At 41.1% G+C, this 26,835-nt stretch overlaps 2 protein-coding genes and 1 long non-coding RNA gene across 5 annotated transcripts in view; 2 read left to right on the forward strand and 1 right to left on the reverse strand.

Annotated features, from left to right (window-relative positions):
- The window catches only part of mical1 (microtubule associated monooxygenase, calponin and LIM domain containing 1), a 30,945-nt gene extending 8,715 nt beyond the window's left edge, over positions 1 to 22,230 (forward strand). For 2 of the 3 annotated variants that reach the window (XM_024292181.2, XM_024292183.2), the window contains exons 4-26: positions 1,208 to 1,415; positions 1,501 to 1,608; positions 1,697 to 1,792; positions 1,934 to 2,089; positions 3,976 to 4,076; positions 4,285 to 4,542; positions 5,454 to 5,569; positions 5,762 to 5,888; positions 6,945 to 7,023; positions 7,167 to 7,314; positions 9,218 to 9,408; positions 10,007 to 10,113; positions 10,206 to 10,268; positions 10,354 to 10,606; positions 12,967 to 13,034; positions 13,178 to 13,910; positions 13,982 to 14,088; positions 14,155 to 14,265; positions 18,441 to 18,534; positions 19,376 to 19,453; positions 19,765 to 19,858; positions 19,939 to 20,012; positions 21,392 to 22,230. In XM_024292181.2, the coding sequence (XP_024147949.1) occupies positions 1,208 to 1,415; positions 1,501 to 1,608; positions 1,697 to 1,792; positions 1,934 to 2,089; positions 3,976 to 4,076; positions 4,285 to 4,542; positions 5,454 to 5,569; positions 5,762 to 5,888; positions 6,945 to 7,023; positions 7,167 to 7,314; positions 9,218 to 9,408; positions 10,007 to 10,113; positions 10,206 to 10,268; positions 10,354 to 10,606; positions 12,967 to 13,034; positions 13,178 to 13,910; positions 13,982 to 14,088; positions 14,155 to 14,265; positions 18,441 to 18,534; positions 19,376 to 19,453; positions 19,765 to 19,858; positions 19,939 to 20,012; positions 21,392 to 21,585 (3,564 nt within the window). In that variant the 3' untranslated portion in view covers positions 21,586 to 22,230. The remainder of the gene's footprint in view (positions 1 to 1,207; positions 1,416 to 1,500; positions 1,609 to 1,696; positions 1,793 to 1,933; positions 2,090 to 3,975; positions 4,077 to 4,284; positions 4,543 to 5,453; positions 5,570 to 5,761; positions 5,889 to 6,944; positions 7,024 to 7,166; positions 7,315 to 9,217; positions 9,409 to 10,006; positions 10,114 to 10,205; positions 10,269 to 10,353; positions 10,607 to 12,966; positions 13,035 to 13,177; positions 13,911 to 13,981; positions 14,089 to 14,154; positions 14,266 to 18,440; positions 18,535 to 19,375; positions 19,454 to 19,764; positions 19,859 to 19,938; positions 20,013 to 21,391) is intronic. The other variant, XM_024292184.2, reaches the window with a different exon arrangement.
- A 622-nt stretch (positions 22,231 to 22,852) lies between these two features.
- Positions 22,853 to 24,199, reverse strand: LOC112158707. Its single transcript, XR_002921348.1, has 3 exons — positions 24,072 to 24,199; positions 23,331 to 23,505; positions 22,853 to 23,068 (listed from the first exon to the last, which is right to left on the reverse strand). It is a non-coding gene; the product is annotated as an uncharacterized LOC112158707 (long non-coding RNA).
- Positions 24,200 to 24,598: 399 nt separating this feature from the next.
- On the forward strand, positions 24,599 to 26,835 carry LOC112159456. Its single transcript, XM_024293516.2, has 2 exons — positions 24,599 to 25,955; positions 25,989 to 26,835. The coding sequence occupies exons 1-2, from the start codon at positions 24,778 to 24,780 to the stop codon at positions 26,833 to 26,835; spliced, it is 2,025 nt and encodes a 674-aa protein (XP_024149284.2). The 5' UTR covers positions 24,599 to 24,777.

Genomic DNA, 26,835 nt, shown 5'->3' on the forward strand with positions numbered 1-26,835 from the left:
TGGTTTACATATCTAACAGACAAATATAGAAGTGCTCCTCGGCAATAAATTAAATTGATTCGAACAGTAATTAAAAATAAATGCAGTAAAATTATGTGTTGACATGAAAAAAACTGTTTGTGTGACTAATTACTAGATGCGTTTCAGGGAAACTCTGAAAGCGAGCTCTGAATTTTGCTTTCATACTATCCTAATGCACATCTGAGTCAAATCAGGATCAGCTTAACCTCATGATGTTTTTTGATGCAAATGAACATCAAATTACTTCTGCTACAAAATTACCTTAATGTAGCTATTACTTGAAAGCAAAAACTTAAGTTAATTATATTTTATTTTAGCTGGAAATAAATGTAGGCGTCAAGAGGAAGGAAAACTAGATTGTAAATTAAAAAAAATGTATTTTTTTTATTTTTGTAGTCTTGAAATAAATATACATTTAAAAAGCATGAAATAAACTTTTATTTTTATTTTTTTTTCCTCTATCTCTTTTTTTCATTCAGTTCACACTTTTTGTTTTTTAAGTTGAGCTGAATTTACTTGGAGCCAATTGGCTACCAAGACTTACTTAACATTGTGTGACAAAGGTTATGGTGATGTTGGTTCTGCTCCAGAACAACGTTTGTTGAACACAGAAGTTCTTGGCGCCGTCTGTGTCATCCCTCCTTTGACGAAACAAACTTTGGGAGAGGAGAATTATCACAGGAGGGATGACACAGGCAGCAGCATTGACGGTATATGAGAACTGGACACAGTGAGTTTGACGTCACCCCTAAAAAAATAGCCTCCAACCAAATGAAGTCAATTTAGTCGCCATTTTTTTCCACCATGGTCAGCACCATGTTGGAACCAGACGACATCAGTGAGCAGTGATTGGTCCACTGAGTCAACGTATCTATTACATCCTGACCAATCAGGAGTGAGCTTGTTAGAAGTCCACACTGCTACCCTCCACTTGTAAGAGAAAATCGGTCAAGTAAAGGATAATGCCCGATGACTTGTGCATTATCAGAAATTAACAGACGCCATGGAAGCCTGAACTGTCTGACATAAAGCAGCTTCTGCTTTTTTTTTTGTTTCTGAAATTACTTAAAATAACCAAAATCAATCAAATTGATTTCATGAATTTCTTTAAACTATTATATTTTTTGTTTTATTTGACTTATTTCATTGTATCTCAGTAGCTGACTGTTTCTCTGCCCCCCTCCAGTGTCTGGTGTTGGGTGCTGGACCATGTGGCCTGAGAACGGCCGTCGAGCTCTCCCTGCTGGGAGCCCAGGTGGTGCTGGTGGACAAAAGGGAGGACTTCTCCAGGAACAACGTCCTCCACCTGTGGCCCTTCACCATCTACGACCTCCGCGAGCTCGGAGCCAAAAAGTTCTACGGCAAATTCTGCTCCGGGTCCCTGGACCACATCAGTAAGGGCTTTGAAAGTCAAATGTCAGAAGTTCAGAAGGAAAGCATGAACTGATCTTTTAGACTATTGATGATGTGTGTTTCCAGGTATTCGTCAGCTGCAGTTAATACTTCTGAAAGTGTCTCTCCTCCTGGGGGTGGAGGTGCACACCGGAGTGGACTTTCAAGGCCTCATAGAACCCTCTGGAGAGAACGGTAAATCAAATCCCTTCCAGATCTTTCTAGTTCTAAAGACGGGTTGTTTAGGATGAAGAACATGTGTTCTCTGCTGTCTGTCTGTTAGGTTGGATGGCCAAACTGCAGCCTGAGTCTCATCCTGCTGCAGCTTTTCAGTTTGATGTCTTTATTTCTGCTGGGGGGGGCAGGTTCGTCCCCGACGGTGAGACAATCGCTTATTCACTTCCTCTTTCTTTGCAAAGGAACACATAAGTATTGCAAATGTTTTGTGAACACTGACTTCTTCTTTTGGTTATTCACGATGACTCTATTTTCCTCTTCGTCTTGTTTCTCAAACTTGTAGGTTTTAAGCGCAAAGAGTTGAGAGGCAAGCTGGCGATCGGCATCACCGCCAACTTTATCAACAGGAACACAGCAGCCGAGGCCAAAGTGCCAGAGATCAGTGGTGTGGCCCGTATCTATAACCAGAAGTTCTTCATGGATCTGCTGACGAAGACGGGTATGAAGCAGAGGGATTACAAAACTCTTCAGTTATGGGCTCGTTCAGCTGCTTGGTTCTGTTTTACTGACGGTCTTTAATAAAGCAGGAGTGAACATTCATCTGAACTCTGGAGAAAAACTCACAAAAACAGTGACCTTGAATTTGCTTGTAAGTGAATCCTGGTGCCGTTCACTACAGTGTGAATGCAGACAGGCTTTGCATAATCCAAATAAAAAGCATATTTTAATACAATGCATGCTGAGCTGCATCACAAATGTGATTAACCAAGAAAATAGGGATTATTTCTCTTTGGCAGATGTGGATTAATTAGGAGCCAACACTTAACTTTATGTAAAGTGTTGCATATCAAAGCGAAGTGTTTACTCAACATAGAGTAACGATGCAAAAGATTACAAAACACACAGTTCAGCTTGTGTCATGGAGTCACAATAATGAAGTTAGAAGCAAAAGACTTGTAACTTGAGTTTTGTGTGTCTGTAAAAAGATTGTCTGTAACACGATGTGCTGCATATCAGTGCAAAGCTGCTTTTTTCTGCATTAGAATCTGTTTGAATTATATTAACGACGCTAACAGTTGAAGAGTTACATTACTTCAATGAACGTTAGGTTTTCTTCTGTCACAACTCTAGTGTTAAGGGTCAACGAGGTGATATTATAATGTTGAGTTCTCAATCACATAATATTAAAAACTAGGGCCGGGAATCGATTAAAAAAATAATTAATAATCGCAATTTTTTTTTAATTACAGTATTTGGTGACTACTTATTATCTGTGCATAATCACTGAATGAAAACACACCAAATTGTACATTTAGAATGTTTATTTTTAATTAGTGCTGTCAATTGATTAAAAAAAATGAGTCAGATTAAATCACACTTGTGTTGTGATTAATCACAATGTTTTACTAGGTAAAATTTATATGACAATATGCAGCTTTTGAACAAAAACTGCCCAGGGAGATCGATTTTTCTTCATTTATACTGTGTGAATTATTTTGATTTATCAAGTGTTAACTCAGTGTAATTTGTGTTGATCAACAGTAAGATAAGCAGAACTCTAAAGTTGTTCATGTCTGTAGAATTACTTACTCCAAGGAAACAGACATACAGCCATAAGAAATGATCCTGCAGACCCAAAAAAAAAAAAAAAAAAAAAGTTCTGGTCAAGTTGCCCAAATGCTCTATATCCATGTTCAGGTTGCTTTAAAACAATGTTTCTTTCATCTTCTAGACAAAAACAAGCGATAAGAAAGAGGTGCACTTTCTCTCTCTGATCTGATGCTTTATTTTTCCCATTGTGACCATCAGCATTTAAATCGCATTCGAGGCTCAGCGACGCGTTGTGTTACCGTGACAATGCGCCAGACCAGGAATCTTTTTGTGAAAAACCGATCTAAACGGAGATAAATAGAAAGAATAAAGAACTCAAAACTAATTAAATTTTTTATTTATTTTGTAATTGACCATATATAAGTAGGACAACACTCAAGGAAGTGTCTTATTGCACACCGTGGAGGTGTGGCAAAGATGGTTTCTTTGCGAGGTGTAATTACTTTGCGTTAATAAATATTCTTCTTTTTGATTAATCCTTTGCATTAATGCATTAGTGTTTACAGGCCTATTAAAAACTAGTTTCCAATTTGTCTGTATTGACTGAATAATTAGACGCAAAAGAGCTTCACTTTAGCTTCATCGTTCTAGTGCTACCTGTTTAATTTAACCTTTCTAAGCAGTCCAATTTAATATTTAAGTCTGACCTCCATCACTCGTTTTAAGGAAACCACAGTCGCAGCTTTTAAACCTGTTTCTGCTTTTACTGAATCTAATTCTTGGCTTTGATTTCCCCCTTGGCCTGACAGACTTTCTCTCCCCCTTTCATTCCAGGTATTGATCTGGAGAATATTGTCTACTACAAAGACGACACCCACTACTTTGTCATGACTGCCAAGAGGAAGAGTTTGCTGGAGAAGGGGGTCATTAAGCAGGTGAGAACAACTCATCCATTATTTTAAAAAAAAGGTCTTGGCGTGCCTCTCGCCCTTAAAGGCAAAGCAGCAGGGGGAGTTTGTGCGGGACGAGATAACGTGTCGATCAAGTCGGCTTCTCTCGCCAACTTGGGGCGAGAAGTGAGCATAATAGATGCTGCTCCGTGTCAGAAAGTGTCATCCGTTTCTCCCTTCTCTTCCTCTGCAGGACAGCAGCGACGCGCAGCAGCTGCTGGCTCCGGCAAACGTGGATGACAACGCTTTGTACTCTTACGCCAAAGAGGCCGCTCACTTCTCCACCGGAGGAAACCTCTCTGACCTGGAGTTTGCCAAGACTCCGTCAGGAAAGCCAGACGTGGCGATGTTCGACTTCACCTGTATGCACCGTGCCGAGAATGCCTCTCTGGTCAGGGAGAGGAGGAACAAGAGGCTGTTGATCGGCCTGGTGGGAGACTGTCTGGTAGAGGTAAGAAACTGTATTTACAAATTAGTTTAAGCTGATTTTGAACTTTTCCACAGACGGTTTGGTGATTTACATGTAACTTCTACACCAGAACCCAACACTGTTGACTAAGAAAATCTATTCTGCTGTAAGCCGTAAAGGAGAAGTAAATGTGACCACATTGGTTTTCAAGTCTTCATCTCAGCATTTGGGTTTTCTGAAAACAGGATTTAAAAGAAACGGAATGAGACAGTAAAAGTCTAGTTTATCTTCACAAAAAATTGTCCAAGGGGGCCTTTTGAATTTTCAGTGATTTACAGTCAATTGAGCCGCTGTGGAGTCTGGTGGAAATTTTCCAGCGTTCTCAGTCCTGCTACCGTAAGTATTGGATGAAACTCACACAAAAAATCCAGTGATTCTGATTTGACCACAGAAATGTGAACGGCGGCTCATTTGACTGCAGTCAATGTGAAGATACCATCTTCTCTTCTCCAGAACCTGAACTAGACACACTAGGAACAGATGAGGGTTTAGTGCATGTTGTGATGGAAAGAAGATCATTCATTCAAACAGAGTCTGTCCAAGACAGTTTGATTGACAGATTTAAAAGGAGAAATACTTGGAAATGCAAAAGGATTTCTTATTACAATTGTTCTCTTTCATTAGAAAAATGCCACACATACATGTTAAAAATTCAAAAAGCATGATTTTCATCGGAGGGTGACTTTACTGTTGAATTAGCATATCTCTACTTTTCTCTGTGTTCACCTTTAGCTAAAACTTCTGCACCAGACTTTTGTCTTCATGTTTTATTCCCTCGAATAACACTAAAGGAGCAAAGCAGTGGTGATTCTACTCATATGTCATTCCTGATTCTCTGCCTCCTGAGCTTTGTTGACGCACTAAAGAGCTTTCTTGTGCTCCTCTCTTTGCAGCCCTTCTGGCCTCTGGGGACCGGCATCGCTCGTGGCTTTCTGGCCGCCTTTGACGTGGCGTGGATGGTCAGGAGCTGGGGTATGGGAGCTCCGCCTCTCAAGGTCCTAGCTGAGCGGTAATTCAATTTTCTTAAAGCTCTAAGGTGCACAGGAAACGGATAATTACAGCTCTCCATCATGATTAGTGTCGTGAGAAACGCTGCATGACTGGAGCTCGCTGGTCTTTGCTTTCTTTGTAGAGGAATTGATGTCTTGGTCTCACTAAAGCCAAACTTTTGTTAATCTTATCAGTTCTGTCCCGATTGCAGAGAGAGCGTCTACCAGCTGCTCTCCCAGACCACACCAGAAAACACCAGCAAAAAGTATGCCGGCTACAGCCTCGACCCCAAAACCCGATACCAGAGAGTCAACCTGTCCTCCATTCAGCCCAACCAGGTCAGCACTACTCTGGGTAACCCACTCTGGAGCCGTGGTAGCTCACGCAGATGAAGTGAAGGCTATAGAAGTTTGATTGATAATAGCGATGAACATTTTAACTTTGTTTGAAAAATAATCTTTAACTCTTAAACACCTGAAACATCTGAGAATCGTATCGACATTTGAAAAGTTACGGTAAATCAAAGAACATAATCACTGGAGCTACGACAGGGGTGTCAAACTCAATCGCACAAGGGGCCAAATTCCAAAACACACTTTAGGTCGCTGGTCGAACAGGATAAACAATTATTAAAACTCTAAAAACGTAACTTTTAACATAATTATGAACAAGGTATATAGCATTACCTGCGATAATGCTAGTGTGAATGCTGTAAACTAAATTTGGCCGCTGAAGATTGCAGTGCTGATAGCTGAAAATGCTGAAGTTAATAGCCAGCTAGAATATTAGCTAAATGCCAAATTAATCTAAAAAACAAAACAAAAACAAAAAACGTAGGTGAGCCAAAACAGCTAGCATGTAGCTGAAAAATAGCTAAACTTAAAAATATCCTAAAAAAACTGAAAAAAGCCTATTTTAGCCAAAACAGCTAGCATGTAGCTGAAATATTAGCCAAACTCCAAAATAGCCTGACAAATTCCAAGTAAATGTCAAAATAGTCCAAAATGCTATCAGAATACCAATTTTTAAAACTTTTACACCTTAACGTTTTAGCATAAATGAGTATAATAAAAAGCAAGAATATTATCTTTTCATAATAAATCAACTTGAACCTTAAATAATTTTCAATATTTTACTCTCCATAAAATTGTATTTTGTCAAAATTATACAAGTTAGTAATAAGCGCAAGATAACATCGAGCCATTAATAAGAATAAAATAAACTGATCTGGAGGGCCAGAGATAATTACCCGGAGGGCCGGATCCGGCCCCCGGGCCTTGACTTTGACACTTGTGAGCTACGCTGTTAAAAGGGTTAAAAGCTTAAGTTAAACAGTTAAAAGCAATTATTTTAAATTTGTCATGTTTAAGTAAGCTTTCCGTTTGTACCTGAAGGTGCAGAACCTCTATGATGTGGATAAATCTCATCCCATGAGCAAGAATCTTAAAGATAAACCATCCCCCGGGACTCAAGGTAACCCTTCATCCAAACAGGTTTTACAGCCAGCACAGATGTGTGATTGGTTACTGAATAACTTCTGAATCTCTGACCCTCAACATTGTTTCGGGTAAACATTAACTCGACTTCCTTTTCTGACTGTTTGTTTTTGTTTTCAGATACACTCAGGGGTTTTGAGGAGCTGCTGAAGTGGTGCCAGAAACACACCAGCAGCTGCAAGAACGTGAACGTGAAGGATTTTAGTCAGTCGTGGAGGTCCGGGATGGCTCTGTGTGCTCTGATCCACCACTTCAGACCTCATCTCATGTGAGTGGGTCTGAAGACTGAACCCATTCCTGCTGTTGAGCTTCTAATAGTTGAACTGCAACATGTCATCAAGATTTGTCTTTTTTAAATGAATAAAAACAGATACATTTTAAAACTACTTACTTCTAGATTTGAGTTTTGCATATTAGGTATTGCCACAAAATATTTTACAGCTGCAAACCTTTTTATTACATGAAGACATTAGTTCGTATTGAGCCACTCTGATGAAAATGGTGTTTTTGATTTTTTTTTAACATGTTCTTGTGGTATTTTCCGGATGATGGATGACGCATATATATAAAATAACCATATTTTACGCAGTATAGGTCACGCTGGATTATAAGGTGCATTTGGTAAGAAAAACATTACTGTGACTACGCTAACGCTCAACCTTGCTAGTAACTTGTAAAAGAACACAGTCTGACACCGCTACATACTAGCCACATTAGAAGTGTTAGCCGCCGTTAACATGCTAACAATAAATGTAACTCCCACATTATTAGCAACAGGTAAAAAACACTAAAATAAACATTACTGTGACTGTGCTAACTCTTAACCTTGCTAGTAACTTGTAAAAGAACACAGTCTGACACCGCTACATATTAGCCACATTAGAAGTGTTAGCCGCTGTTAACATGCTAACAATAAATCTAACTCCCACATTATTAGCAACACATAAAAAACACTAAAATAAACATTACTGTGACTATGCTAACTCTCAACCTTGCTAGTAACCCATAAAAAAACGCAGTCAGACACCGCTACGTTAGCCTTGTTAGCATATTCAGACTAAGACCCATCTTTGTTTTCAATACTTAAAAAAACAGACTGGTACCATTAAAACAAACATTATTATGACTACACTAACTCCCAACCTTATAGAAAAAAAACGCAGTCCGACATTGCTACATGTTAGCTTTGATAGCATATTCTCAATAAGACTGAAACTTTTTTTGCAATTTATTAAAAAAATAAAAATAAAAAAAAAAACAGACCAACATTTTGACATAGGACTGTGTACCCTCAAAAAAGCTTTGACATCACTAAAAACAACCAGAAATATTACATATATAAGGCATTCTGGATTTTTAGGATCTTGTTTTAGCTTTAGAATCTTTTTTAAAATCTTTTTTTATTTTTAAGCATGTTTTTTTTTTAATGTAGGCTTTTAAATCCGCCTTATGCCACAGAAATTGTGGCAGGCTCAAAATGGCGTTTGTGAATCAGGAGCAGACAAATATGTTTGATAAAGAGCTTATTTGTGGCATAAACAATACGCTGGGCGGGTCACTGTTTAGTGCTCCGTGCTCTCAGCAATGGGGGAGGGAAGGGGGGCGGTGTTGCTCTGCCACAACAATTCCTCAAATTTCTAATAAACTTCTGCCACTCTGCAGAAACTGTGTCTTAGAAAACGACACAGGTTCTTTGATAAAAAAAAAAATGACATAATCCCAACTCAAAGACCACTGAGAACACTTTAACAACAGATCAAAAGATGATCGGAGTGGGAACTGAATAGATCCAGATACGAAACATAATTACTTGTGTGGATTTTATTTTATGAAAGAAAATTATGTATTTATAATATATTTATAATATATTAAATGCTTTTCTTTGGTTAAAGTGGTTTGGTTGTGGCTATCAGATTTGGACACAGATATGGAAATGGGATTTTTTTTGAGCACTCATTGAAAAAACAAATCTATTTTGTCGTGCAAGGCTGAATTATTGGATTTTTACAACTTTTTTTTCTTTTTAGATAAACAAGTTTATATTTATCACACAACAAAGTGCGGAGAACATCAAAATATTCTTTCATTACTATTTTCCTCATACAAATCTGCTGTTTTTGAAGGTTGAGACTCCATTAGGTTAACCCTGAACCCTGATCCTCCCTCTACAGCGACATGTCGTCCCTGGACGAGTCCAGCTGCGTTCACAACAACCAGCTGGCCTTCAGCATCCTGCAGAAGGAGCTGGGCATCCCCCCGGTCATGTCTCCCAGCGACTTGGCCAACAGCAAGCAGATAGACAAGTTGTCCATGGTCCTGTACCTCTCCCAGATCAAAGACGGCTTCACGCTGCAACCTCAAGGTAAATACCTGAGCGGGTCCAGACGTCTGTAAAGCAACACATAAAGTCTGCTGTTCCATAGACCTACAGGGATACTCTGACAGCTCTGACACCTCCTTGGAATATGTTAGATGATAAAGTGAGCTGTCTCTTTAAGAGCAGCTTACCCACAATCCACTGGGTTTAAGCCAGCCTTTGCTGGTTGTGCTGCGCTGAGCCGAGCAGCAGAGGGGGGGAGAGCGGTCAGCGTGGGGCTGTCGCGTCCTGAAGGGGGATCTTTATTTTCTCAGATAAGATTGGGATTATCCTGGGAGACTTTTGTTTTCCGCTGCAGAGCGGGCTGTGGCGTTCGGGGCTCGGAGAGAGCTGGAGTGGGTGTGATGCCGCTCTGCTCGGGAGCCGCTGACTGATGCTCAGGCAGGAGGGGAGCTGTCAGTCTCCGGTAACCTCCTCTGAAGGATGAGAGTGGGAGTGACGCTCACAGCAGCAGCTGAGGAGTTGTAGTGTGGACACAAGTTCCATCCCAGTCAGAAAGAAAAGAAAAAAAGAGGGTAAACATTGAAGCGTTAAATCAGGCGGGAGTAATCTGGATTTTTTTTTTTATTCCTGGTTGTGACAGAACCGTTAGATTCCCTGCCGTTGTCCAAGCCTGTGACTTTCTCTCGAACCCAGTCGGCCGTGTTTTTCCTGAGCAAGCTGAAGCACAACTCTCTGCAAAGACGCAAGGTACCTCACCAACAGCCGCCACACACTGGAGCTGAAGGTCGTGGCCTTCAGTCTGAGGATCAGCTGTGTTTGATTTTCTCACGTCTTTGCAGGAGAAACTGGTGTCTGAACGACGAGCGCCGGGAACCCTGAGAAGGATGGGCGATGACGACGGGGTGCGTTCAAAACTTACTTTCTTCATTTCGTTAATCTTCTTTTAAAGTCGCCGTCTACAATAAAACTCTTTTTGATTCCACCCAGGCTCAGATTTCAGCCCCTCCTCCAGAACCAGAACCCGTCCCCCCAGAGACTCCCCGTCGCCCTACTCTGAAGCCGAAGCCCGCCGTCTCCGTGGTGATGGCCAACAGCGAGGAGTGCTACTTCTGTGGGCGCAGGGTGTACGTGCTGGAGCGCATCAGCGCCGAGGGGAAGTTCTTCCACAGAAGTTGCTTCACCTGCCACAAGTGCGGCATCACGCTCCGGCTGGGAGGTTACACCTTCGACGAGAACACAGGTCAGGAAGAAGTTTGAGGAAAAAACAGACTTTCTTCTTTTGCTGTGTCTAGAAGAAACAAATCAAAGGTCATCTATTCGGTTAGTGCAGCTGCTGACTGTACAGTTACAGATTTACTCCTTTGTTTCAGTTTGATCTAAGCAGGATTTAAAAAACGAACATTTTCTACATTTTTGTTATTTCGTTTAAACATTTTGTTCACTGTCACATTGAAATCAGAAGCTTCTGGTTCAAATCCGAACTGGGTTCTTTCTGTGCAGAGTTTATACTGTATGTTCTCCTGGTTCATGTGCTGATGGGATGGCTTAAGCTACCAAGGAAAAAACTAGTCCTGCCAAGAACCGTGAGGATGAAGAGGATGAACTAGTGTGGCAAAAAGATCTCAGAGAGGATCCTTCAGTCCATTAATGAGGGATTTGACAAGTTTGAGCATCATAGATCACTCGATGAGCCCGTAGAGCACATGTGTCAAAGTCAAGGCCCGGGGGCCGGATACGGCCCTCTGGGTAATCCTATCCGACCCTCTAGATAGTTTTATTTTATTATTATGAATGACCCGATGTTATCTTGCGCTTATTTTGAACTTGCAGAATTTTGACGAAATATATTTTTATGGAATGTAAAATATTTAAAGTTATTTAAGATTTAAGTTGATTTATTCTAGAATAATATTCCTGCCATTTAATTATTCATAATTGCGTTAAAAAGTTACGGTTTTAAAGTTTTAAAAATTGTCATTCTTTTAGCTTTTTGGACTATTTTGGCATTTACTAAGATTTTTTAGGCTATTTAGCTAATATTTCAACGACATGCTAGCTGTTTCGGCAAATTTAGGCTTTTTTCAGTTTTTTAAGGCTATTTTAGAGTTTAGCTAATATTTCAGCTACATGCTAGCTGTTTTGGCTAATTTCGACGTCTTAAAAAGTTTTTAGACTGTTTTTAAGTTAGGATAATATTTACAAGCTTGCTAATTTAGGCTTTTTTTCTACTTTTTAAGCTATTTTGAAGTTTAACCATTTTTCAGCTAGCTGTTTTAGCTAACCTAAGTCTTTTTTTTTCATTTTTTTAGGCTAATTTGGCATTTAGCTAATATTTTAGCTGGCTATCAGCTTCAGTGTTTTCAGCTATCCACTTTAGCATTTCAGCTATTAACTTTAGTGTTTTCAGCTATTAGCTTTAGCGTTCTCAGGTATGAGCTTCAGCGTTTTCATCTATTAACTTCAGAGTTTTCAGCTATGAACTTGACTGTTTTCAGTTATTAGCTTTAGTGTTTTTAGCTATTAACGTCAGCGTTTTCAGCTATTAGCTTTAGCTTTTTCAGCTATTAACTTTAGCATATTTAGCTATCAGTTTCAGCATCTTCAGCTGCCAAATTCAGCTTACAGCATTCACACTAGCATTATCGCAGGTAATGCTATGGATCTAGTTCATAAATATGTTAAAACGTTATGGTTTGAAAGTTTTAAAATGTTCATTTTAGAGTGTCTAATAAATGTTAATCCTGTTCGGCCCGCAACCTAAGGTGTTTTTTTGGATTTTGGCCCATTGTGCGATTGAGACACCACTGCCGTAGAGGGAAATTGCTCATGCACATTGAGCAACAGGTCATAGTGAACACTTGTAAAAACACGTCCTTGGGGGAAGTAGGCGAACTTGGTCAGATGCATCATTTCAAGCCCCTCAATCTGTTCAAGGAGTCGCTATTTGTGTACACGTGGTATGTGCGTGCTCTTTGTGTGTAACCTGATTGTTAGAAATTAGACAACCAGAGTGTAGCATAAGGACACCGCATGACAGCGTCACCCTCACGTCATAAGAGCATACAACGTACATTATCCTTACAAATACTTCACAATACACTTAATATTCACACAATAACGGTACATTCCATTTCCAATGAGCCTCAAAGGAGCTGAAAGACAGTTAACAGTCCTCTCAGTTAAATGTTTAGAATATTTGAAGGTTCCACCAACAAAGTTAAATATTAACATTATTAGCTTGCTTTTGTTCAGTTTAATTTAATGAAAGAAAGAAACCTTTTAATAAGCTTTAATTAAAATTATCTTCATCTTGAACCCCACACAGACTTCAGTGTTTCTCACATGCATCGTGCATGTTATCATTATAATGTATAGCTGCCACTGCAACATGCTGCTTTCACTCTGTTGCATCAGCATCAATAATTTAAAAAAAATGCCACGAGCTTTCCACCGTCACAAGGAACAAACTGATTAAGATGGCGCTCGAGGTCTGATGCTCTGAGAATGTGTCATGCAGGACTTCTGCTGCAGAGAGTTTTCCTGCTGCTGTGATGCTGAGCGCTCAAAGGATCTGCATTGTTCTTCCTTTTCTGCCTGCAGGGACGTTTTACTGCGAGCTGCACTCCGAGGAGCTGATGCTGGCAAATGGGGTTGAAGCATCTTGTGAGGTGGGTCACTGAGCAGAGCAGCTGACTTCAAACTCTCTGCCGAGTCTCCAGCAGAACATTCCGTTACCCCGTTGCCTCCTTAAGCTCAAACCTGCATCGTCAGGGTGTTTATCCCTCTTCATTCGTCTTCTGTTTTCATCTAGGAGGAAAGAGAGAAGGAGCTTTCCAGTGACGATTACAGCCCATCACCATCCGATGAGGACTATGAAGGCCCCTCCCACACTGGCACACTGCCCCGCGCTCCCGAAGAGCAGAGTCAGCACTATGTCGGATCTGAAGACGACTCAGAGGAGCCTCTGGTGTCGGATCCTTCACCAGCGGAGGAGGTGGAGGAGTCACCGTGTCCAGTCCCAAAGCCACGCCTTTCTCGGCAGACCACTCCAAACTCCGCCCCGTCGCCCCCAGTGGCGAGGCCGCGCACGATCCACAACCTGAACGACTTCACACCCGAAGAAGCTCCGACCCCCTCCCTACCGGAAGACGGCCCCAAACCCGGATCGGACTCCCGTCCGAAGCAGTCGCTTCGCAAGCTTCAGTTGAGCATCGAGGAGAAGAGTGCTCTGGGAAACCTGCAGAGCTTCAGCGCAGACTCTGACTCGGAGACCCACGGCGGGTCCTCCTCCTGCTCTTCCTCCTCGGCCAACGCGGGGGGACCTCCCAAACCAGGACTGGACGGACAGGAGGAGGAGGGCTACTGGAGCGGGAGCACCGCCAGCCACTTCCGGGAGAAGAAGACTCGGCGGTGTCTGAGAAAGAAGGAGATTCCGGGCGTTCCGAACAAACCGCGGTCCAAGTTCTCCCCCTGGAACCTCTCTTCTCCTCGGATCAGCAGAGACCCGAGGCTCAGCGTTCATGTCGGTCATCCGGGGAGCGACGGTGAATACCAGATCTTCATGTTCTTGTTCTCGTTTTGGGTTTCTTCCCACTCACGTTTGCCTCATTTGTAGCTGATGGGCCGTTTGCACTCGTCATGTCGGAGGAGGGCATCGATGGAGACGACGACGACGACGATGAAATATTAGAACAAGATGATAGTCACCTGTTTGATGACGAGGTGAGTTTAGAGCGACAGTAGAACCCTGCTATGGTTTATCTTCCAATAACAAAAGGCTACCTACAGTTCCAGATGCCATCAGACCCGGTTCAGGCCCGGAAGCTGGAGCGGAAGAAGATGAGGACTTTGGAGCGTCGCGCCAGGATGAGTGAACTAGAGCGATTCCGTAAAGCGCAGGTTAGTAAAGCACTTTTTCATCGACCCCATGGAGGGTCGTAGAGAGGAGTGGCTGCATCTTAAGATGCTAGGTGAGCCCATAGTCCGATTATGTTCGTGCTTTTTCTATGGGTGTGCTGCAGGCGACAGGTCGTAGTGAACACTTGAACGACACGTAAGAGTAAAGTAGTTGTGTAGATTTTTATTCTTTAAAACCCCCTACGCACTGAGCCAGGAGACTGTTAGTGCTGTTCATGTTCAGTGGTCGTGGACCTTGCCTCTGGCTCATCTAGCCCCATCCCTGCTGTCCCCCAGCTGGATGAAGCCCATCTGCTACACGTTTCAAACAAATAGTTGAAGAGTTAGATAAGTATTTTCATGTGGAAATCACTGAGGTTTCTTCTTTTCTCAATTTTTTTAGGAGTTTTTCCTCACCGAGAAGGAATGCCCAGTTTAGTTTAATCTGTTTAGTTTAGCAATCAGCTTTTGTTTCTATTTTATGAGTGATGTTATGTTTTTGTACAGTTACCGATAGGCCCAGCCCTTGTGATAAATTTTAGAACTCTTTGTAGTCAACAAGTCCAAAAGTTTGCCTGCCCATGGAGTGTGGCACAAGGGCATCGTGCAACAGCGTCACCTGTACATCATAAGTGCGTGCAACGTCGCATTGTCCTTACAAATGCCTCATGACACACTTTCCACAATGACAATGGTACATTCCACCCTTAAAGCTTCAAGGGAACTTGTTTTTCTAAGCAAATGTTTTTCTGCTCAAAGGGACAAAGATTCGGTTCTGGGGGGTTTTAGATCAATCACAAGTTAAAAGAACAAATATGGCTGCCATTACTAACTACTCTAAAAAAGCCCTTATTCTGGATTAGTAAATATTTTAGATAGCATGTTAATTTGAGGCAGAAAGTATTTTCCATTCAGAGTTTTCAGATTAAATCGCAATGCAGTACTTTTTCTTTCTGCAGAAACGGTCATAATGGATGATAAATGGACCGTTGAGTGTTATGCTCGAGTGGACACAAGGACCCTGACTAATGAGAAAAGCTCTCAGATTTTCTATTTTTATTTCTGGGATTATAACATGAATGTGAAGTCTAAAACTGTGTTTTACCCCAAACTCTTCTTCAAAATGAGACCCTGGAGGTTTGTGAGCACACACACGAGTTTGGATTCATGACTTCAAACCGATGAAAACGGCTCTGAGACGATCAGTCTGAGCTGCTGAGCCTCCTCCAGTGCAGCGTGCTTCTGTGCATTCATCTTATCTCACAACACTTATCCCAAATACGACCTAATTTCATCAGAGACAATCAGTGAAGCATGTTGTCATGGTGATGTCTTATTCAGGATAAGATCAGAAGGCTGTGCAGATAACGGCTGCAGCTCAGTACTTCTTAAAAAGTTCTGATCTTCCACTGAAGTGACTGTTTACATGAGTTCCATTTCTGTATCAAATAAGATCACGTCTTTATGTTTTTTAAAAAGAAAAAGGAGTGTGAAAACATGTGAAGGAAAGATCAAACTGGGCCTATTTCATTTGGAATATTTTAACAACATTTTCGCTTAAAACTTGCAGGAATTTTCCCCTCCAGTATTTATTTTTGAGCAGCTTCAGCTTTTATCCAAACGCTCCAGATCGATACTCTTAATAATTTATTTATTTACTACTTCAATACAGTGTTCACTCGTTAAACGCAGGAGCTGAATTCTAACATCAGCATGCAAAAAGGAAAATCCATAAACTTGTCATCTTTATTTTTTGTAGTAATTCTAGCTGTTTTGAGGCTTTAAAACTCCTCACTGCACACATTTTCTCAGACATTCTCACTTTTCTTGTTCAAACTTAATATTATAACCTTCATAGAAAAGTATGTCCAGTAATATAAAATGAAACACATTCGGCCTGACATGGAGGAAGTTGATTGACAGCATTCTACAGCCAATCAGGAAGCAGAACACAATGCGTCGCATAAACAGAAAATGCGCACAATTGCCCCTAAGAAAATCTGTGACATTGAAAGTGAACCGGGCTATAGTCTGTAGAGCCTTTATGTTTCATTATATGTCTAACAAATAGAAAATAACAAAAAAAATCTTCAAATCTTGACTCTTTAGATCCTAATCTGGTGATAAAGTGGTTTGTTTTTGCTAAAAGATGTTTGTCGTCTAACATGATGGTGGATGTGTCTTCAGTTGGTTGTTTTTATTTCCTGTTTTCAACTTGATTATAACTGCAGGGTCTGGTTTAACTTGTGTTCTATCATCCGTCTCTAATACTTTTATAAATAAATACATCCAGATACACGTAAACAGGAGGATTCTGTTTATCAACTCTGAATATTATAATCGGCTCTTTGTCGGGCCTTCGCTGGAACACACCGCACTATAAAATGTTCTTGTTTTATTTCCCATCATGCTTTTCATGGAGCTTTTTTATCAGTGAAATCAGTGTCTGAGATGATCAAAAACCAGGAGCTGGTTTTACTTTGGAAACATTAAAATTCTGCTCTCTGAATGACACTTTCATGGACTTGTTGGGATTAAAAAAACAGATCATTTTCTGCTATTTGTAATCTGTCTCTAATGTGGTAGGAATAGTCTGAAAACTGTGAGTTAAAAGCTGGTTTAAAGTGTGACTCATCACTTCTGCAGGATCAGACTCTGATCTGGAAACATCTTATCAATCTGCAGGAGAAACTGACACAACAAGAGCGGTCTGTTTATCCAGTTTATCAAGGCCTGTTAAAAAGAAGTGCTGGTACTTTCTGTTTCTTCCAAAAGATAAGAAGTTGATGGAACTGTACGACACTGATGTGTCCACAGCAAAGATTACGATCATTTTCCACTGAACCGTCGCGCTGTCAAGGAGAAGTGTCCTTGATGAGCAGGATTTTACAGACTGGAGATAGTTTCTTTCATCCATCACTTCCCTTTCGAGGACTTTCTGCTCTCCTTCAGACGAAAGGACTTCTTCTGTCTAATAATTATTTTCAAGGGTGTGAGTGACGAAGCAGAGGGGAGGAGAGCGGTTGAAAGTGCCTGAGATGCTTTGTTTCCTTCTTCCTGACAGTCTGCACCGTCGGAGCATTTTACACGTCACTCTTATCCGTCAATAATTGCCGGAATTAGAATCTTTTTCTGTGAAATACAACCAAACTTTTGCCCGGTATAGCTGCATATGTCTATACCAGCATTACCCTGATACCAGAGTTCTGGAAGTACCGTATATGTTAAAACCACCATTACCCATATATGTGGGTATTGGTAATACCCACATAAATACATGTCGGTACCAACAAATATATATATATATATGTCGACACACGTAGTTCTGTGTAAGTCAGTACCTGTGGTTTGGTGTCGGTATCAGTCGTTTGGTACACATTTGTATCGTTGGTACCGGTAGTTCTGTATGCGTCTGTACCATTGGTACCATGTAGTTGGCACCGGTAGTTGTGTATTTGTCTGTACCGTTGGTACCACATTCATCAACACCAGTAGTTTCATATACGTTTGTGCCGTTGGTACCATATACGTCTGTACCGTTGGTATCATATACGCCGGGACAAGCAGTTCTGTATACTTCTGTCGCAGTATTATTTGTATACACTGGTACTGGTAGTTCCGTATATGTCTGTACCATGTGCGTCACCACCTGTGTACCAGCATTATATTATACCGGTAGTTTAGTATACGTTTCTGCTGATAGTTCTGTATACTTATATTTGGTAGCATTCAATATTATAATCTGTACCGGTTTTTCCAAATATGTCTGCACTGTTGGTACCGTTAGTACCATAGTTATGTATTCCCTGGTACTGTTACCAACTTGATACGGAGTTTCATTACCCATCCCTTTGTAGGATCCTGCGGAAAACAGTGCTATTAGTACAGTTTATGTCAGTACTGTTAGTACCATATACATCAGTGCCCTTAGTACTGACACTTGTATTTGTACAGTATTTGCTGGTACCGGTAGTTGTGTATTCATCAGTACATTGGTGCCTTTAGTACTAAGTACATGTGGGTACCAGTAGTTCTGTGTTTGTTGGTACTGTTACTAACTTTGAACAGAGTTTCGGTACCCATCCTTTTGTAGAATTCTGCTTTAAAAAAAGAAAAAAAGTGGGAAGGGCTGAACATTTTTAACAAAATCTTTTTTTGTTTTGTCTTTTGGTCCACAGTCCATCCAGAGAAGATTGGAGGAGATCGAGGTGACCTTCAAGGACCTGGAGCACACAGGTGTGGACCTGGAGAAACGTCTGCGAGGAGAGGCCGGTAAGAATCCATTTTATTTAGAGTTATGGAGTGTTGAAGTTAAACTGTCAAAAACAGAAACCAGAGACGTCAGGTTTTACATTTCGGTTGTGTTCTGGTTCCAAGCTGCACCAGAGTTGCTCTCCTCTGTTCTGTTGGGCCGATTGTTTAAACCTACAGCATAGCTGCTGAAAACACAACTGTGGTTCTGATTTTGAGACGCTGCTGAGCTGCTCCATTATAATATGACCCAGTCTGAGTCTTCCAAAGGTGTTTTGTTAATGTAGATAATGCCACGTTTTTGGTTTCAGACAAGCTTGACCCACTTCACATCCCATCTGTTCTTTCTCAGAGTTCTGTAGAGCCAGACTTTAGAAACAGACCAGTTAATCAGTTATTGTCTTATTTCATTTTTTACTATCTAAAACTATCTAGTTTTTGCTGTTTTAAATACAAAAAAATAACACGTCATCCCAGGCTGCATCTGAACAGATAAAGCTGAATTACAGTCAGGCATATCTTTGGGCAGCACGGAGCTGTAGAGGAGGAGATTTATACAAACGGCTCCTTCTATCTGTTACATTTTCTCACTGCTTTTTCAAAGGAAACATGCTGGAAAATGGAAAAAAGAGGAAGCAAATGGATTTGTTGGTGGAATTATTATTAGTTATTTCTTTGTGATACATGGATTGTGGAAAACCCTGTGTGTGAGTCATCTGTGTTTGCAGGACAACCCAAACTCTAAGAACCCTCCTTGTTTTTGCAGGCGGCTGCAAAAGCAAAACTCTGCAATTTTTCAAACGTCGCATTAACTTCCGGTGTGAAACTTCCTCTTTGTTTCTACATGTAATGTAACTGATAGGTGACAGTGACTCGCCTGCTGAGGAGTCTGAACCTCACGAGGAGCCGGAAGTCCTTCCAGCTGCAGGCCCAGATTCAGGTCCAGCTCCTGACTTTCTGATGCTCCTTCTCCTTTGTTCCACTCTCACTAATGAAAAAAGGGGAAAATAATTTTCCGTTTCCATGTAACCCTCGTGTTTTTGTTGGGTGGACCTGTTCACGATTTGTCAGGGGCTTTCGGTCATGATGGGAGAGGAGGAGTTCAGCTGAAGCGGTGGGAGTCAAATCTAACCTCAGCTGAGCTCATGAAGATCACAATCAAACACTTCCTGATCCAGAGCCTCCACCCGTCGTCGTTGGCTCCTCCCCCTGCTGTCATTCATTCACTCACAGGCTCCTCTTGTCCTCCAGGCAGCGGAGGCGCTCCAGAGATGATCGAACAGTGGATCCAGCTCGTCCACGAGAAGAACGCCCTGGTGTCTGAGGAGTCCGACCTCATGGTGGCGTAAGTCACGACCTTCTCGTTTGTGTGGAGAGCTTTGAGCTGCTGAGTCGGCCGGTTGACCGAGTCTGTTTGTGTGTCAGATCCCGACAGCTGGAACTGGAGGACAAGCAGAGCATGTTGGAGCTGGAGCTCAGGAAGTACATGAACCTGAAAGGTTTGTACCTTCAGATGTTTTGCTAGCTAGGGGACACAGCATGATTCTTACTATTTTAAAATATTATGTTTGATTCCACAGTTTTTCCATCCTCAAAGTTTAGCTGACAACAGTTCAAGTAGATCAGATAATAAATGAAGACGCATCGACAGATCAATAAAGATATAACAACTAGAAAACACAATCTTTTGATGTTTTTCATTTTTAAGGGTAATATAAAAAACTCACTTTAAATGAACATTTTGCAGACACATTCCAATATGGTTTCTCTGTCGCACTAGGAGACAATCATAGATTCACAATATTCTTACTTAAATATTCATTATATTATATTCATTAAAATGCTCAACTATATTAAAACTAAATTGTTTTTTAGAACTTTTTTCAGTAAAATACATTTTTGTTCTTTTCCTCAATGGAAAAAAGAATTTGAGAAAATTAGAACTTTCAAAATAAAATATTAAAAAGAAGAGAACTTTGAAAATGTATGTACTTCAGATGACAGTAGCAACAAAAATCCGTTTTTGTTCTCTGCTTCAGAATCCACTGATTCAAGTTGATCTCATAATTACACAATTACACAATTACAGAGTTATAATATGTTAAAGAGTGTGTACTGTTTGTCACCAGTGACATCTCTGGTGTCATGCAGAGACGTTATGTAATGATGCACACATCTGAGTTTGACTAAACAGCTGAGTAGATGATCCTGATGTCAGTCGGATTTATCCTGGAGTTCATGGTAGATTCTATAAATCAGACTCGAGACATGATGACGAACTCTTCTGACTTACAAGACCAAAGCTTAAAACACCAGAGGTGATGCTGTGTCAGCTCCAGCTACAAACACAGACCTGCACCGCCATCTAGTGGTCACCAGGTTTTCATTCAGCTCGCTTAACCTTTAAAGCATTTTCAAACCGGCCTGTTTTTTAGTCAGTTTATTGTAAGATTCACACAGTATTGCGCTCCATATGCTGAACACACAGCTCCAAGACACCAACCTCCTCAAAATGTACTTTTTTAAAATATCCATTGTATAATCCTTTTAGTCATGTGTACTGGAGCTTGAAAACCTTAAAAGACGAACTTTCATTCTGTTTTTCTCTGATTAAGTGTTCTAGATAAAAATCTGAATATTTGTTGGCAAATTTCAAAGATTAAACATGCTACTGTCAGTTCTTTTTATAAAGAGCAATTAGAATTTACTTCTAAAACAGTTTTGTTTCAATACAAAACCCCAAATTGGTTGCATGCTTTTATTTTGGAAAAACTGAAAGCGTATGAGAGATTTATTTGTTCTGAGTTTAAACAAACCAAACACACAGAAGAGTTTGAATTTGTCATTTTTAACCAAAAGAGCGTTTTTGTTCCCTCAGATAAAACACCCGAGGAGCTGGCGGAGGAGGAGAAAATCCTGCAGCAGATGATCGAGGTGGTGGACATGAGAGACTCTCTGGTGTCGTTTCTGGAGGAGAAGAGGCTGAAGGAGATGAGCGAGGAGCTGGAGGCCTTCACCCTCATGGAGGCCAAACGCCACTCAAAGATGGCGTCTCAGGTTCACTGGGCCTGAGCCGCCACTTTCACAGCAGGAAGCTCGAGTTCGGAAAGCCAAAGAGGACGGAACGCCGTCAGCTCAGAGAGCCTGAAGGGGGCGTGGCCAACAGCCCCATGAAAGCGCCGCGCGGCAGTGGAGGAAGTCTGCATGGAGGAAGATCGTCTTCAGGGTTCAGGTTTTCCTCAGACTGTTGAGAAGCAGCTTTAGGTTTTAGAAACGCAGTCGTTTGATGGACTGATAGAAAACATATTTATCTCGATTCTATTTTTAGTTTGTTTACTGGAAACAAACACGACAGAAACTGTCTCACGTTAGAAAGTTTGTTTTCGTTGTTTTTCTGATTCATGTTTCTGAATTTTCCCGACAGACGGTACTAAAGTTCAGCCTCTTTTCTCCCTGATATTTATCCATGCGGGGGTGTGTGTGTCCCCCTCCCCCACCCACCACAGGATGGGGGAGGGGCGGTCAGACTGAATGAGAATCAAACTGATTTTTTATTTATAAATGCCGTCTTTTTTGGTTTTACATGTGTTGAAGCAAAAAAAAAAGTTCTAAATGTAGAGAAGAGCCTTAAACCAAACTCATCCTCATCCTGCCGTTCTGTGCCGCCTCAACAGCACATGTATGTCAATAAAAGTCACGCACTTTGACCCGCTCCTCTGCATGTGTCACGTCCTCAGTCGGGAAGATGGCGGCAGAAAGGACGCACACAAAATGGAGATGTGTGTTGCAGCTGTACGCTTCAAGAAAACGTATTTAGTCCAAGAAGTTCACACTGGACGAGCAGGGAGTCGCTGTTTCTGCTTCTGCTGTTTACTAGTTTGTTCACCAGTTAGAAGAAGTTTGGTGGCAAATGTCGAAGCAGCTTTTTCCTCCACTGCTCGATTCTGATATATGAACGACTTGTTGTCATATGATTCCAGCTGGACTCAAACCACAGCTAATAATTTCTTCTCCATGACCATTTTTTAAGTGGTTGGTATTTCCATGAATTCATGCCATACAAATATGAGTTCATGATTGGTAGGGATTTAACGATTCAGTCAAACCACAATTCAATTCACAGTTTCAAAGTCACAGTTTTGATTTTTTTCACTTGTTTTTCTCAACACAATGAATTAAAGGTGTTAAATATGTTTTCTTTTCCCCCCTTACATCAAACTGTCTGTTTTCCTAACAGAAAGGATTCAATACAAATAAATAATTATACATAATACTGAAAAGATCCCAAATCCTTGTTCCAAACCCACGCTCGCTCAGCGCAAAGTCCACCCCCCCACCCTCGCTGCTTCAACTCAACTTTATTTATAAAGCACTTTACACCAAACAAGGTTCACCAAAGTGCTGAACAAAGCATAATATTAGTAAAAACACAATAAAGATAAGACTTAAGACTATTAACACAATAAAAGCAACTCAATTAAATAGATCAACTCAACTTAAGAGCAGAGTTAAAAAGTGGGGGGGGTCTCATCGAGGATGAGCAGCGTCCCACAACCTGCAAAGAAGACGAGGAAGAAGCTTCAGTGAAAACAAGTTTGAGAACCCCTAGAGAAGCTGCATTTTTGGCAGCTTAAATAAAAAACATAAATCAAATATGATAAATTAAGATTAAATAAAACTTGTAAACGGAAACCACATGACTAAAGATGTGTTCAGTCATTGGCCAGGAATATTCTGTTGTTTTTGTTTGCAGGACAGTTTAACATCCAGCTGTGACTTTTTCGACGCTTTTGATCCAACCGCTCTGCAACCCTGACCTGCTATCCCGTAGTACTGGGACGCTGCACACGCCACCCTGTTGGGGATGAACGGGGACACCTCCACGGCGTAGCCATGGCGGCCCGGGCTGCGAAACACCTGGATCATGGCGTGCAGCGCAGCTCGCCCTGCAGATGCATGAAGGAATCAGAGAGCAGAAACCCCTCCAAAATCCTACAGACAGAAATCAGCTGTTAAATGCTTATATGCAGCATTAATATTTAATATCCTCAATTCATAGGTAGGATTATAAAAAGTCATTCACAATAATATATTTAATAATGATCTTTATATTAAACAATTCTTCATTTCACCTATGTAAATTATACTTTTTTGTTTGTTTAAGGCTAAATATTAAAGGGAAAATAGACTAATTCACACCAATACATCCAGGAGAAGTTTATTCTAAAGTCAGAAAAAAAAAAGTGACACGTTTACCTCAAATTAAAACTGTCTTCAAGTTTATTCACATTTTCCTGATTCTAAACGATGTTTCTAAAGAGTACAGAATTTTTTTTATATATTTAGCTTTTGTATTATATAATATATTCAAATTGCTTAAAACAACATAAATCGACACTCAATAAAATTAAATAAAGTTGCTGATGTGTGTTTTTTTTAAATCGATATTTACCTAGAACTTAAATGGAAACGTTCAGTTTTACCGTCCTGTCACGTCAGTCAAAGATCAAATAATTCCACTTTCAGAGTTTTGTATGAAAGTAAAGCTTTAAATTCACCTGTAAAGTTGATAAAACCTCAATAATGGACGCATTTCTCTGAAAATGAGTCTCTTTTTGACTCTCCTGATCTTCCCCCTGCGCGGCTTCCGTGTTTTGGTCAGCTGACCAAATTACCCGGATGTTCCTCTTCTAAGAGGGTTTTTTTTTCTCACCACTAGAGGGCGGCGTTTCCCCAAATAAAAGCCAGTCGCAAATGAAAACACGGAACCTCATCACTTTGCTGGAGGATACAAATTTGATCATTTTAAAGCAGAAGACAGTAAAAGAAAGAGGAAATTAGTCACAAATACCTGATAGCGGAGGAATTGAACCCTTTTAGACCTTATTTCATCATCTGGACAAAAACATGCGGGAACATTCCCTCAGAAATGCTGCTTTTTCCTGTTGATTTTCGCTCTCCACAGAAGAGCATAACTGCGCATGCGCGTGCCGGCGCGGTTACCATGACAACGCGATGTTTGTGACTTCACACAGTGATGTCATAATAATGTGCGATGACATCACTGTATGCTTCAGTTATGTCATGTTTTCCTCCCTGCAGCTTCTGATTGTAATAATGACAGTGTGTGACATCATTACAGATGTCAGGAAAACTTCTTTTGCTATAAAAAATTTCCTGAAATTTCAAGTTTCTTGCGGGTAAAGACAAAGCTAACCAAGCGACACCACAAGAAAAAACCGGCTCAAACCCCCCAAGACAACCATGGAAAACCAAGAAATGCATAGCTGTGCATCCTCACATCCCTCCCAGGAGTCCACACAGGAAGAAACCCCCAAAACAATGGTCAAGCCACAGAGCAAGACTGTGTTGATTGGGGTCAACGATCTCCGCCCCATCGTGGAGAAACACTTTGACAGGATCTCCACAGTGCAGTGGACCTTGCTGAAGGACGGCTGCATCGATGGGGAAACTTTAATCATCCTTGCTGACCTGATAAAAGAAATCATTCAGACATCAGCAGTGGATGTTGTAGAAACCCTCATCCCAATGCTCAAGAAGAAAGCCAACCAAAAACGGCTCCCATCCATAAAAACCGTGGTGGGAGAGGCTTTTTTCAAGTGCATGGCCATGATCCTTGGAATTAGAACAAAAGTTTGTGAAAAGACCAAGGAACTGACCAACATGATAGAGGAGGAAATTGAACAAAAGGTGAACAAGATGATAAAGATGGCCATAAAAGTGCCCAAAGTAGCAAGCCTCTACATCAACGGATGCGTGTCAAACTTTAAACGTCTTGGGGTGATGGTCAAAAACACCGGGAATGTTTTGCAACGATTCCTACAGAAAATAAGGATCACCCCAGAGTGGAAATACAGGACCTCATCTGATTCCGATTTCACAGAGGAAACGGTTTACTCCTTTCCAAGTTTTTCTGTGGAAAAGTTCTTTGATTTCAGAGAGGCTGTGGAAGGTGTGATTGTTATTCTCAAAAAGTGGACTACCTGCTCAGATTCTGTGAGGGTGGATGCTGCAATTGAGATTACCAATGCCCTTCTGGAAGACATGGGGAACGAGGAAAGGACCTCGGTCCCGGCTCATCCTAGCATCAGCGTAGTGATGGACAAGGTTAAAAACTTCCTGGCCTCACACTCCCTGTCGGAGGACTCAAAGGAACGCTTCAAAGCATTTGCGGGAAAACTGTTTGACCAAATGCTAAGATATCTGAACGAAGAATTCAAGTTCAAGTGTCAGAAGTTCCTTCTGGATGAGGCTTCCAAACCGACATCCACTGGACAAGACATGGAAACACAAAGCCAGATTGAGTTGGACCAGGACGTGATCCTGAACAGGTTCCTCAGCTTGTTTGATGTGATCCAAAAAACAGAAGAACCAAATCTTCTGAATATGGAAAGCATGTCTTCCAAAAAAGAAATCCTCCTGCTCTCACAGGACTTGGACGAAGCTCTGTTTGAGTACATGATGGAAAAATACCAACATCTTGTTCAGCAAACGGAAGAGTCAAAGTCGGAGGCCACAAAAATGCTCCGCTCCAACACAAGAGGCGCCATAAAAGCCTTTATGCACGAGGTGTTGCTGTGGATAACAGAAGAGCTGACCAGTGACCTGTCCCTCAACGATAAAGTCAAAGAAGTTCTCACAGCCATCGAGAACCTCTTCATCATGCTGTTAAAGAAAGCAGAGGACAGTGATCTGGAAGAACCATCACATGAGGAGGAAGATGATGAAGAGGAAGATGAAGAAGAGGAGGAAAATGAGGAAGATGAGGATGAGGAGCAAGAAGCTGAGGAGTTGAAAGATTCAGAAAATGAAGAGGATTTGCTTCCAAAAAGCCAAAGTAATTTATTACTTGGGGAACATTCCTCTCCTGGATCCTTCAGAGAGTCAGGTGAAACTTGGAATGATGCTATGATAACAAGTCTTCTGATAGTTATTCTATCAGACCACCTTAAAAATAGAAAGAAGTCTAAGCATGCTGCTGAAATTCAGCTCTTAGTTGACTCTCTCTTAGGCCACGTGATGCCTAAAAATCCCTCTGTGGTCTGTAAAAGCATCATCATACCGATGAATCATAGAGACATACGAGCCCTTCTGATCACCAGCTTCCAGGAGAAGTTTGGTAACCCGGAAAAATTCTCTAAGGCTGCTCTGAAAGATCCTGACACAGTTGTTGAGGAATTGATGGACTGTGTCAGCAAGCACCTGGGGATAGGAAAAGAACCCAAGAAGGGTTGTTTCAGGAGAGGACTTTCTCGATTTGGAAAGTTCATGCGTAAACTGTTCTGCCCGTGCAGCAGTTAG

The sequence above is a fragment of the Oryzias melastigma genome, linkage group LG7, assembly GCF_002922805.2.
Source record: "Oryzias melastigma strain HK-1 linkage group LG7, ASM292280v2, whole genome shotgun sequence".
NCBI classification, from domain to species: Eukaryota; Metazoa; Chordata; class Actinopteri; order Beloniformes; family Adrianichthyidae; genus Oryzias; species Oryzias melastigma.